A 12,077-nucleotide genomic window follows, 5' to 3' on the forward strand; every position below is an offset into this window, starting at 1 on the left:
ATAATGTTTAACTTTAAATTAAATGTAGAATTTACCTAGCTCTAAAACATATTTGTTCTGACTTCCTCCACAGTCCCTGGCATATAAATCAAAATCTTGATGAAGCTTTTAGTCATGGATTTCACCAGAAATAATCCAATTTGCATACCAGTTTTGAACAGGGAAGTGCAATCCATTCTGGGCTAAAGATGGAAAGTCTCCAGTTCAAATAATCATAACTACTTGCTTTTGATCCTGAGTCTGTCCCTCCCTTTGCACATACACCTTCAAAGTCCTGATTTATGCTTTTTCTAAAATGGTCCCCTTGGATTGAGTTTGAATGGAAGTTGGCATCCAGCACAATGATACAATCAACTAAATATCAGGCTGGCTGAATTAGTTCTACTCAGCCCAACGGGAGCTGCAATTGGTACCAATTTAAATTTCTCCAGCTTAGCTTCAAACCTAGTAATTGAGAATGCAATATAATAATTCAACCTGAAGATGACAACATGAATGGCCAAACCATTTCAGTTTTTTTTCTATTGCTGCTATATTGGAGCAAATTCTAACAGAAATAATTGTAAACGGCAAGCATCCACTTTCCAAACTCTTAACTCCCCCATCTCCCCTCAGGTAATGAGGTTTCCTCTCTGAATAAAACTGCTGTTCACTTACCTCATCCAAAGCACTCATAAGATAGCAGTCCTGAACTTCCATTATTTCCATGATTTGGTTAAGTGAAAATTGGAATTAATGGCTGAGCATTATCTGTATAAAATCCATCCCATTCGTGTGATGTGCATTCTGAACACATTACTAGGTTGGCACATTTCACTAAACCACACTGTGATTTGCTTGCTATTATCTAAATGTATGTCAACCTTGCCACTATGATTTGCAAACGGTGGTCTGTGCCGTGCTGTGAGATATAATCCCACCAACACAATAGGTTGTGGCAACCATGAATATCAATGGAGAAGGAAAGAGAGTTAAAGACATCCCCAGAGTTGTGAACTTGTGAGTTGGTGCTTGAAGTCTCTGGAAAATATGCAGTGTTGGGGGTAGTGAGCGCGGCTGAAAGTTAAACATTGTACATCATTTCATAAATATGGGGGAAGGAGAGTTTTTGAAAAGGTTGGGAGCTGAGTCGCCAATGAGACTTATATTTGCCAAGCTGTTTTCACAGCAGCTACGTTAAAAATAGCTTGCAGGGGCTGGAGCTGCATGTCAAGAAATATTAGCCTTTTTTTAATAATGTTTTGGCAGGTTCCTTGAATGTTGCAGAGGGTGAAAAACTGAGAAATGGCAGTTTGAGCAGGAACCTGGATCTGCTCTTTTGAACATCTGTTTAAAAGAGGATAATAGAGAGCCTGAGTAAAGGGGAAGGCCTCAGCTTCCCTTGGCATAATCCCTCCCACTGGGTGCTCTGCAATGTATGGGGGCTACAATTCCTATATCACCAAATTTCCATACTGGCTGGAAGTTGTGGTCGCAACAGACTATAGTTGGAGGGCAACAAGGAGGGAAGACTCCCTTAGGGCAGTGATGGTGAACCTTGTGGGCTTACTTGTTTCTGCTGGCATATCACCTCACTCAAAGAAGACAAAACAATTATTTGCATATTCATCTATTTTTTTTTAAAAAAAGTCCAACTGTGTGTGATCTGCGGGATCTGCCGTGCGCCCCTTACCTTCAGATCCCGTTATTTTGTTGTTGATAGGCCCCTGTGGCCTATCTTTGGCACCTTCATTCTTGAAGCAACTTCAGAGAATGCTCTTCCATAAACTGGGTGAAAGCATGTCTATTCTTACAACTTCTGGAAGCCCTGGAGGCTACCTAGAGTATACTTCAATCTTGTGCAGCCTTCTCAGCTTCCAAAAATCATGGGGGGGGGGGGGGGGGAGACTTACTTTTGACAATAGGTGTCAGGGGAACTCTGATGTCACTCAAAATATGATGGTTGTCTGCTTTGACATTCAGGTTCACCATTACTACCTGATGGTGTGGGAGGGAATCAGTTTGCCATATTATTTCCCAATAAATCTCCTGTTTTATGCAAACATTTTCCTAATGGTTCTATGATGCTTTTAGAAAGTCACAAATATTTTCTAGTTCATCTGTCCCATATTCCAAGCCATGGTTCACACCTTGTGCTAAGCCATATGCTTTGTTTTGTTTTATTTTGTTTTAGGGTTTGTGTTATGTTGTGCTTCACAAATAGCTGAGGGCTTAGCATATTTTTGCCAAGCTTTTGTAGATTATTTAGCAAACTCGTGTTAATCCAAAGCAGTGATTGAGTTCAGAATATTCTTCAATCTCATTCCATTATTCCTATGCCAAATTTGTTGCTTACTTATATCTCTTCTCTTGATGCCATGTTTTTTAGGAAAAAAATCACTGAACTTTCCTTGAAGAAATAATAACAATAATAATTATTGTTATTGTTATCATCAGTATCACTAGAACTTTGAGGTGTTTAAGCAGTATGAATTTGAGAGCTTTCTTTGCAGAATTCTCCTGATTAAAGGCAGTAAACAAGATTGAAGCCAGACTATGCTCTGCAATTAATTTTCAATCTGAGCATACAATATATGCTGTACAGAAGTTTTTCACAACATACTGACTGGATGCTCAGTGTTAATACTAAGCTTCAAACTGCAAAGTTTAGGTTTACCCAAGTATTGATTTAGCATGTGGTCTGAACCTAACCACTGTGGTTTATAAACCATAATTTATCATATAGTATGTTGTGAAAATTCAACCACTGTATTCATCCAAATATGATTTAAAATTTTAGTGTAACATGTGAACCCACCCATTATAATGTACCAGAAACCATAGTTAAAATGAACAACTGTTTAGTGTAATGTGGTGAATAAGCATGTATCTCCAGTAATGTTTATTTTTAAAATGATAAATTTTCATAAAGGGCAGAAACCTTTTATGTAGCCTTAAATATAAGATGCATTCTAGAACAGTTGGTACTGTGCATACGTGCTTTGTGATATTTCTCTGCCTTTATAACTGCTGTGTTACAAGGCTTCGTCTGGAAAGGTGCATTTTTTCATCAGTTTTAAACTTCTACTCCTTTACATTTTAGTGGCTTTCACTTTTCCACGCTAATAAAACTTTCAGATATTGAATAATCAAATAACACAAAAAATGCCTTCTTGGGTTCTACAAATTACAAGGTGCCAAAATGATCAGACACGTGTCAGGATGTCATTCTGCAAATGACAGAGTTAACGTATTTTTCGGAGTATAAGATGCACCTAGGTTTTGAAGAGGCAAATTTAAAAAGAAAAGTTTTTGCCTCTGCAAACCTCCCAGAAACAGCCTGTTTTTCATGAAAATGGGTTCGTTTCCCCCCCCCCCAAAAGGCATGAATAGCCCTTAGGAGGCTTGTAGAGTGCTCCTGGGGCGGGGGGCAAAAATGACCAAAACCAGCCCATTTTTGCTCATTTTTGCTCTCTCTGAAAGCCTTCTAAAAGCTGTGCACGGCCATTTTGGTGAAGGGGCAGGGTTTAAGGAGGCAAAAAGTGCTGTATTCAGTGTATAAGATGCACCCAGATTTTCAGCCTCTTTTTTGAGGGAAAAGGTGCGTCTTATATTCTGAAAAATACGGTATGTCATTCGTAAAGTTACATATTTTACTTCGTGGTGCATGTGCCATTTGTCCTGCATGGCTTTTTTTTTATAGATACCAATGGGCGCAACAGGGTCTTCTGCCTAAAGAACTTTTAACTCCTTACACCCACCCATTCCAGTACAAGAACTTCTCTCCCCCCCCCCCACCCCAATATCTTGAAAAAAGTACCCAGGAACAATTAAGGCAAAATAAAGAGACAGTTCTGGGAATGGAGAAGACACTGCATCACCATACCATCTGTGGGTGTCTAGGTTCACATATGCTCATATACATGCATGAATAATTTTAAGAAGTCGTTCTGCAGTGTGATAGTTAATTTTAAAAAATGGCACAAAGGCACAAAGTAGGCTCCGTACTTTTCAGTTTTACTATGGTTTTATCAACTGCTTTGCAGAAATGACTTTATTTTTCAAGGTTATATATAGAATTTGATCCACAGAAGGAGATAGTGATATTTTGTTTTATTTCTAATATGCCTCAAGGGAAATAAATGGATGGTTTGGAATTTGTAGTCCATCCGTAGATGGACAAACACTTGAGCCCAATTCAGGCGCCAGGTGGGTCTCAACCATCTTTTTACAAAAACATCTTGAGCTAAAATAGATCTTGTGCTCCTGAATTGTGTCAAATGAAGCAGCCTCTATTAGCACACTAGATTTGGAAGCCCAGTGGTATTTCTTTCGCTCCAAAGGTCCCATCTCATCAGTAGTTAGTGGAGCTGAAATCTTTTAAGCTCAGTCTGCAGAGACAGCTGGGTTCCCCCCCCCCTACCCATACAGCAAAAAAGCCAGTGAGGTGTACAGAAACCCACACGCCACATTTCCACTCTCTCACCTTGCACTTTCCCTCCCTCCAGCTTTCTTCTCTATACTTCATGTTCTTTTGCTATTCCTCTCCCTCCCCCCTCGTTTTCTCTAACAAAGCTGAATTAATTTCACCCCATAGCCCATTTAAAAGCAAGCCTGATTCATGCAAACTCATGGTAAATGGTAGTTCTATAAGCTTTTCTAGAATATTGTCTCTTCAAGGGTGTCCCAGAATTAGGAAACAGAATATACAGACCAGAATAATGCATTGCCCCAGGCCAGTGTTTCTCAACCTTAGTAACTTTAAGAAGTGTAGACTTCTGACTCTCAAAATTCCTCAGCCAGCATGCATTACTGCATTGATGATGCCTGCCCCTGTGATTTCTAAACTATAAGGCTTAATCTCAGGTGTGAACCTTAAATATTGGCAATTTTAAAATAAATAATTATTTGAGTGCAACGGGAAAACTTTACAGAAAAGAGGACGACAAGGCAAAATCTGGTACCTGTTGCAGAATCTAACTTACTGTTTGTAATATAATAACAAGCAGATATGGTGGAAGCAACTAAGGCTAGAGCAGCTGCTGATCCTACATTCTCCAGCATCTTTTATTTTCTCTCCATTTAACATTGCTCCAAGCTTTTTCTGCTCCATCTCTGTCAGATAGACTAGCTTTTCCAAGCTGGGATGGGTGATAAAGCCGGAGGCTAACAAATAGGGACCAGCCAACATTCATACAGTAAGCTTTTTGGTTGAGTGAAAATTTTAACCCAGCCAGCTGTAGTCGGTGTGCCCAAATAGACCTAGCTATACTTGGCAGATTTCTAGAAGCTAGGCAGGTTTAGATCTAGTTACAATATGGATCAAAAACTGCTAGGAAGGTTAGACTGAGAAGTTTAACAAAAATCAAATTTGGTGCTCAATACTATACCTGTCAGCCATACCTTTGTGAGACTCAGGTATATCCAAAGCACCTAAGAACACCCTGTATGCAACAATAAAAATGTACAAATGCATCAGTATATATTGGAAATAATGGTGGAGCTAGTTCTGCACAATGTAGTATATTGGGGAGCAATTGAGGGCAACCTACCCTGTCCCCCAGTTTAAAGTACAAATATCAGAAGGTGGGCAGTCATTTGAAAATTGATGCAGAAAATCTGACAAGGATTTTTCCTCATTGACAAGAAATGCAATTAAATAAATAACCAGTCATTTGCAATATCCTCGTAATAGGCTTGATTTGAATCCAAGCTGTGTAGATTTTTCATAGTGTCATAAATGCTCTTTTCTCCTTGAAGTCATTTCTAATAAAAATGATGTGTATGTGTTAATAATGTAACTGTACAGTTTTTGCTGCAGCACAGAAGCTGGTCCTTACTTGAAGACCTGAAATTTCCATCATATTTCTTAAGCAAAAATCTCTTCCAAATTTTATTCTCATTGATCTTATTGTCACTGTTTCTGTTACAGGGAGAACTGCAAAATGTCCCTTGTCTCCTTTTCCAGTAAAAAACAAAACTCTTCCAGTTACCAGCCAACACAACACCTTTCCTTCCTTATTTTCAGAACCAAAGATTGAGAGGAATTGTATTATACAATAGTCCTTGCACTGAATGACAATACAGATAACTATCAAGTTTACACTGATACAAGAATAATGTGATACATCAGCAAATACTTAAATCAGTGTAAATAGTTTCCCCCACCCCCATCTTCCTGTAGTCCTGAGAAACTTGCTTAGAGAATATAGTTCATCTTTGAAATCTAGGACAAGTTAAACCCCAAACTTACCCAACAATCCTAGTTATTTTGCCAAGGTTTTACAGCAGATTTCTCTCCCATCTTCTCAATTCTTCTTGCACCACACACATCATTGACCTCAATTCAAATTCAGGTGGACTGTCCATTGCTCCTCCCACCATGATCTGCTTTCTCAACTGTTCTACCACCTTGGGCACTTCTTCTGCTCTTGGTTTCAGTCCTTTCTCCCAGTTGCATATGGGTTGATTTATATTCAGAGACACAGTAGGGCCTTGCTGCCTATTCTGCTTTCCTGGAACTGAAGGTACAAGCAAGGATAATAACAAAGGGGAGTGATCTATCTACCTACTTACCATTACCACCAACTCCAATATAAACTGGATGGCAAAAAGGATCAGAAAATTCATGTATGTATATATGTATGTATGTACGACGTACATACGTACGTGTCAAATACCACTCACTAATCATGAAATCTTCAGAACTGTAATTCCTACAAACTTGAAATTTGGCACATATGTTCCTTTTGGCTTCTAGATGCTTGCTAAGAAAGGATTTTTTTAAAAATCACCATCAGATCATTAGTATTTCTTATACAGTAATTAACATGCTCTGATGCTAAGGAGTTAGACCTATTCCCCTGCCCCACCTGAAAAGAACTCAGTTCCCACCAGGGACGTGCGGTCAGGGGAGGCAGAGCCTCACCGCTCTCATGAAAAAAAAGGGAAAAGGCGCTGAGGAGCCTCGGGGAATGTGACTGCGCGAGCTGCGGTCCCCTTCATGTTGAATCAGGAAGGCGGGGAATGGGACCACGTATGCAGGACAGAGGGAGGTGCAGGAGGCTCCTCTAGCCTCAGCCTCCCTCCTGCACATGTGGTCCCATTCCCCGCCTTCTGTCGGATTCTGACCCCGGAGCTCATGGTTTCAGGGCGAATGCGCATGCGTGAGCGGCTCCCTTTCTCGCACTGAGCAATGGCAGGTTTACGGGAAGTTGCTCGCGAAAGGACGGACTTTTCGGACCGTCGGCGACCGTTTCCCAGCCAGCTCACTCGCAAAAGGACCCTGGAAACCGAGTCGTGGCCGGCGCCTTGCTAAGAATTCCCCACCTTCCTGATGACATCACCAGCCTTACCAGCCATAAACCTCACTGCACGTCACTGGTTTCCACTCCCATTCTGTTAACTCCGTTCAGACGTTTCACTCCTTCACTCATGAGCGGTCTGGGGCTCCTTACAGTACTCAATGTCAGTACCTCACCAAAATGTCTATGCCTTCCACCTATGGTTCTGCTTCCACACTCAAGTCAGTGGGAGCGATATTCCCTTATGTGTTTCAATTACCAACTACCGCTGAGCCAACAGTTTGTGAACCGAATTTCTCCTGCATGGCCTGATCCCATAGGTTCATCGCGAAGCACATGTATCCAGCTAGTAAAATATAAAACCATACAATAGTAAATACTAAAATAATCTTAAAGGCAACGCAGATGAAAACATAGCACTCCACCCATACAGTAAAGCATTAAGCTCAGCCCTGGGACTAAACCAAAGCCAGGTTTTAAAAGCTTCCCGGAACCCAAGGGAGAGGGCATTTTTTTCAGGGGGAAGGGTGGCACTGTGACAGAAAAGGCCAACTTCCTTAATCCTGTAACATAATGTTTATTAGAGTGGACCTGAAGCACAACCAGAAGCAGAAACAATTGGACACTTATCTCAGGAAAACTGGTTTATCTCATCATTGTAAAACTAATTCCTTTTTTCTTTTTTCAGGTTGCTTCATTGATCTAGCCAGTTCCTTTCCCCCCCCTTATTTCCTAGCCATTTCTTCCAGCCTTGCTCTGTTGTCGGCTCAAGCCTTGTTTGTATCTAGATCAGGGGTGTCCAAACGTGGCAACTTTAAGACTTGTGGACTTCAACTCCCAGAATTCCCCAGCCAGCTGGCTGGGGAATTCTGGGAGTTGAAGTCCACAAGTCTTAAAGTTGCCACGTTTGGACACCCCTGATCTAGAAGAATCCCTGTACCTGTAGGTCCCCAGATTTCCACTCTCTGAAGTGACCTTTTCCTCCCACCAGAAAGTCACATTTCATACGTCCTTGCACTTTGTCTTCCAAAATGCTCTGAATCTCATCCAGTGATCCCAATACCTTATTTTCCCTTTCTTCATCTTTCCACCCTTATTCCTCTGTTCTGCATCCACCCATCCAATTACAAAGTTATTACTTCCAGCATTTTGCTCTGTCTTCATTCATTTGTTTCACTTTATCGCAATCTCCTGAGTCCCAATAATATGTGCTGTTGGCTATATTTATCTTGGGTTTCAGATGGTATCCTTGAGCACTTCTAATTCTTAGCAGTTTAAATGATTTTGCATTTATTCATTTTAAAAAAATGTTTCAAGATTAGTTTTCCCCAGATTATAACTTTAGTCATGGCTTTTCCCTAATTACAGGCCCAATATTTTCCCATGGTGGTTGGGGATGATGGAAGGATTATGCCGCATTGCTGGTGCTTGTTATAGGCTCCACTAATAGCAGTCCTTTTACTGCAGTAACTGGCTGGAATTGTGTAGCATAGCAAAACTGGCATTATATAAGGAGAGTGGAAAAGGTAATAGTAAACAAATTTCACAGAAAAGTTAATGTGAGCCAGATTATAATACGCATAGTTGGAACCGAAAAGTAAGAGGCCAAATTGCTAAGTTACTATAAAACTAAGTAGTTGGTGTATTCAACTACTAAAATTGTTAGATATACTATAAATTATTCCTAAAGTATTCTCATTCCCTTATGTTGGCCATACTTGGTGCAAGTATAGCTGCTTCACCAGCAAAATAGATTCAGCTCTCATTTGCCAGAAAGAGATAATGAAAAGAACAGTGAAATGGGGTTGTGGGCTAGCCAGCCGTAAGGTAACTCATTTCCAGACATGCCTAGAGATTGGAGCATCTCTAGTAGTCCCCTAGGCCCACATGTTAGCCAATGGGTGGTTGTTACATTGAGCAGAATTTTTCCTCCAGGCCTAGATGCTGTACCTTGAATGCAGTTAGTCATGGCCTCTGCTCTGTATGTCCTATTCTCACAATAGCAGGTCAGTGGAAAATTTTCCTAACAATATGTTAACTAACTTGTTCCACAGTTGACAGCCCTCTTTTTCCCAACAAGAAAGAAAAACAGTAAAGAGAGAATGGTTTTTCTAGCACATAAATGGCCTGCAGCCTTATACAATCTCTTCTTTGCCCTTTTTTCCTCTCTCCCTCCCCACCCCCATAGCAGCCTGTCTTCCAAATCAGATTAAAGTACTTTTTGCTTGCTTTTTAAAATAGAAACCTTTTCTCGACTCCCTTGTGCCCTCCTCTAGATTATTTATTTAAGGCTTCTCTGGTAAATGTGGAATGAGGCTGAAGCTTTTCTCTTCTGTGAGGCCTTGATACTCTCTGAGCTTGGTTGTTTCCTTGCAGATGTTTCATTACTAGGCTAGGTAACATCATCAGGAATGGGGAGAAGGAGAAATGGGTTGTTTCTGTTTTGACTATTCCTCCAAAGCATTCCCTTCAGTTCCTTTTGGGAATTCTGCAGAATGTTGATTAAAGGGAAAAGCAAAAAATAAAGTTTATGAATTACAAGAGTTCTGTTTGATGTAGTAGTTAAGGCGCCAGCTAGAAAGCAGGAGATTGTGGTTCTAGTCCCACGTTAATCACAAAGCTAACTAGGTGATCTCATCCATCATTTTCTCTCATCCCTAGGAAGAAGTCAAGGACAAACCATTTCCCAAAAACTTGACAAAGAAAACTCTACAGACTAATCCAAGCAGGTGTTAGGAGTCAACACTAGAGCCATGGTAGTGCAGTGGTTATAATGTAGTATTGCAGGCTAACTCTGATCACAGCCAGGAGTTCGATCCTGACTGACTCAAGGTTGACTCAGCCCTCAATCTTTTTGAGGTCGGTAAAGTGAGGACCCAAATTGTTGGGAGGAAATATGCCGATGTTGTAAAACACTCAGAGAATGCTATAAAGCACTATGGAGCAATATACAAGTCTAAGTGCTATTGCTATTTGAAAGCACAAAATCCATTAAGTATATTGAATATTTTATCACTTCCAATGGATACTGAGCAAAGTTTGTGGTGCTAATACAATATGCCCTCCTCCCCAGTGACTGCTGTTATTTCTTCCCTTTTTCTTTCCCCTTGTCTGCTAGTTACAAAGATTCAAACGTTCTCTGTCCCTCAAGACTATCCTGCGCAGCAAGAGCGTGGAGAACTTTTTTCTGCGCTCTGGTAATGAGTTCAAGCTGCCCTCTGATGTCCTGCTCAGCCCTCCTGATTGCGTGCCACCCCCCTCTCCACCCCCAGCTCCCTCTGAAGTAGAAGCCTCCCCCAGAGTCCTTCACAAGTCCCTGGGGACCCTCAAGCCCATGAAGACTCACAGCTTCCAGGAACACATCTTCAAGAAACACAATCCTTGTGAAATTTGCCATCAGCTTATTGTAGGTAAGCAATTGAACGCCTTGTCCCCCACCTTCTTGAGTATGTTTGCCGGTTCCTGCTATGCACATTCAGGAGCTGAATTCTGGTCATTCTTTTTCTGACCATGTCTGGATTACCATAAATCCTGAGCTACTATGTTTCCTCGAAAATAAGACAGGGTCTTATATTCGTTTGACCCCAGAAATAAGCACTTGGCCTTATTATTGGGGAGGTCTTATTATTTTTGAGGGTCAAGAGGCGGAGAGCGTGGTCAGTTCATGGCTGCTGCTGTGTTACAGTATTTTCAGGGAGGGCTTACTTTGGGGGGAGGGCTTATTTTAGCGCATGCACTCATAAGTCTGATTGGGCTTATTATCCGGGGAGGCCTTATATTGGGGGAAACAGGGTACTTCCAGATCAGGATGGCCCTCCTCCCTTTCCTCAAATAAGTGTACACTTAATAAGGATTAGGCATTGATTCTAGATGAAGCTTGGAAAAATAGGCATTGGCGGAAATTGGCTGCTGAAGTACCTCATCTGTTTGAGTGGAGCCTGCAGAGAAAAAAATAGAACAACTGGAGCACACCCCATGAAGGAGCAAGGAGATGCCCACAGGCCTGATATTTCTTTTTCTTTTAAGCAGGCTAACAGCAAGAAATTGGAGGTGGGTAGAGGCCTTATAGCCATGATGGTGAACCTATGGCACATATGCCAGAGATGGCACATGGAGCCATATTTGCTAGCATGTGCGCCATCAGCTCTGGTCCACATGCGTGCACTGGCCAGCTGCTTTTCGGTGTTCCGGAGGGCATGGGGAGGCTGTTTTCGCCTTCCCCAGGCTTCAGTAAAGCCTCCGGAGCCCGGGGAGGGTACAAAATAGGCCCAATGGGCCAACCAGAAGTTCATTCCTGAACTTCCGGTTGGCCTGTTGGGCCTGTTTTTCACCCTCCCCAGGTTTCAGGAAAGCCTCCACAGCATGGGAAGTTTGGAAACAAATTTCCAGTTGGCCCATTGGGCCCGTTTTTCACCCTCCCCAGGTTTCAGGAAAGCCTCCACAGCATGGGAAGTTTGGAAACAAATTTCCAGTTGGCCCATTGGGCCCGTTTTTCACCCTCCCCAGGTTTTAGGAAAGCCTCCGGAGCCTGGGGGTGAAAAACGGCCCTACGGCCCAACTGGAAGTTCAGAAACAATCTGTTTCCGCCTTCCGGAGGGCCTCCGGGGGGTTGGGGAGACAGTTTTCACCGTCTCCAGGCTTCAGAAAGCCTCTGGAGCCTTGGGGGGGGGGTGATGTGCGCAAGCACGGGGGGGCTGTCACACACACAAGTGCAGGTGGGTGAGGTGCATTTCATTGTTGGTGTGGATACGCGCGCACACAATTTTGGCATGCCTTTACAAAAAGGTTTGCCAT

The 12,077-nt window shown here is 42.0% G+C and overlaps 1 protein-coding gene across 6 annotated transcripts in view; it reads left to right on the top strand.

Annotated features, from left to right (window-relative positions):
• STAC2 (SH3 and cysteine rich domain 2) overlaps window positions 1-12,077 on the top strand; it is a 46,394-nt gene that overhangs the window by 12,277 nt on the left and 22,040 nt on the right. For all 6 annotated transcript variants that reach the window (XR_014173518.1, XM_081931865.1, XM_081931861.1 and 3 more), the window contains one exon: window positions 10,402-10,693. Coding sequence is in view for 5 of the 6 variants with exons in the window: in XM_081931865.1 (XP_081787991.1) it covers window positions 10,402-10,693 (292 nt within the window). In the remaining variant the exon portion in view is untranslated. The remainder of the gene's footprint in view (window positions 1-10,401; window positions 10,694-12,077) is intronic.

Source organism: Natrix helvetica, assembly GCF_964273705.1.
Source record: "Natrix helvetica genome assembly, chromosome: Z".
NCBI classification, from domain to species: domain Eukaryota; kingdom Metazoa; phylum Chordata; class Lepidosauria; order Squamata; family Natricidae; genus Natrix; species Natrix helvetica.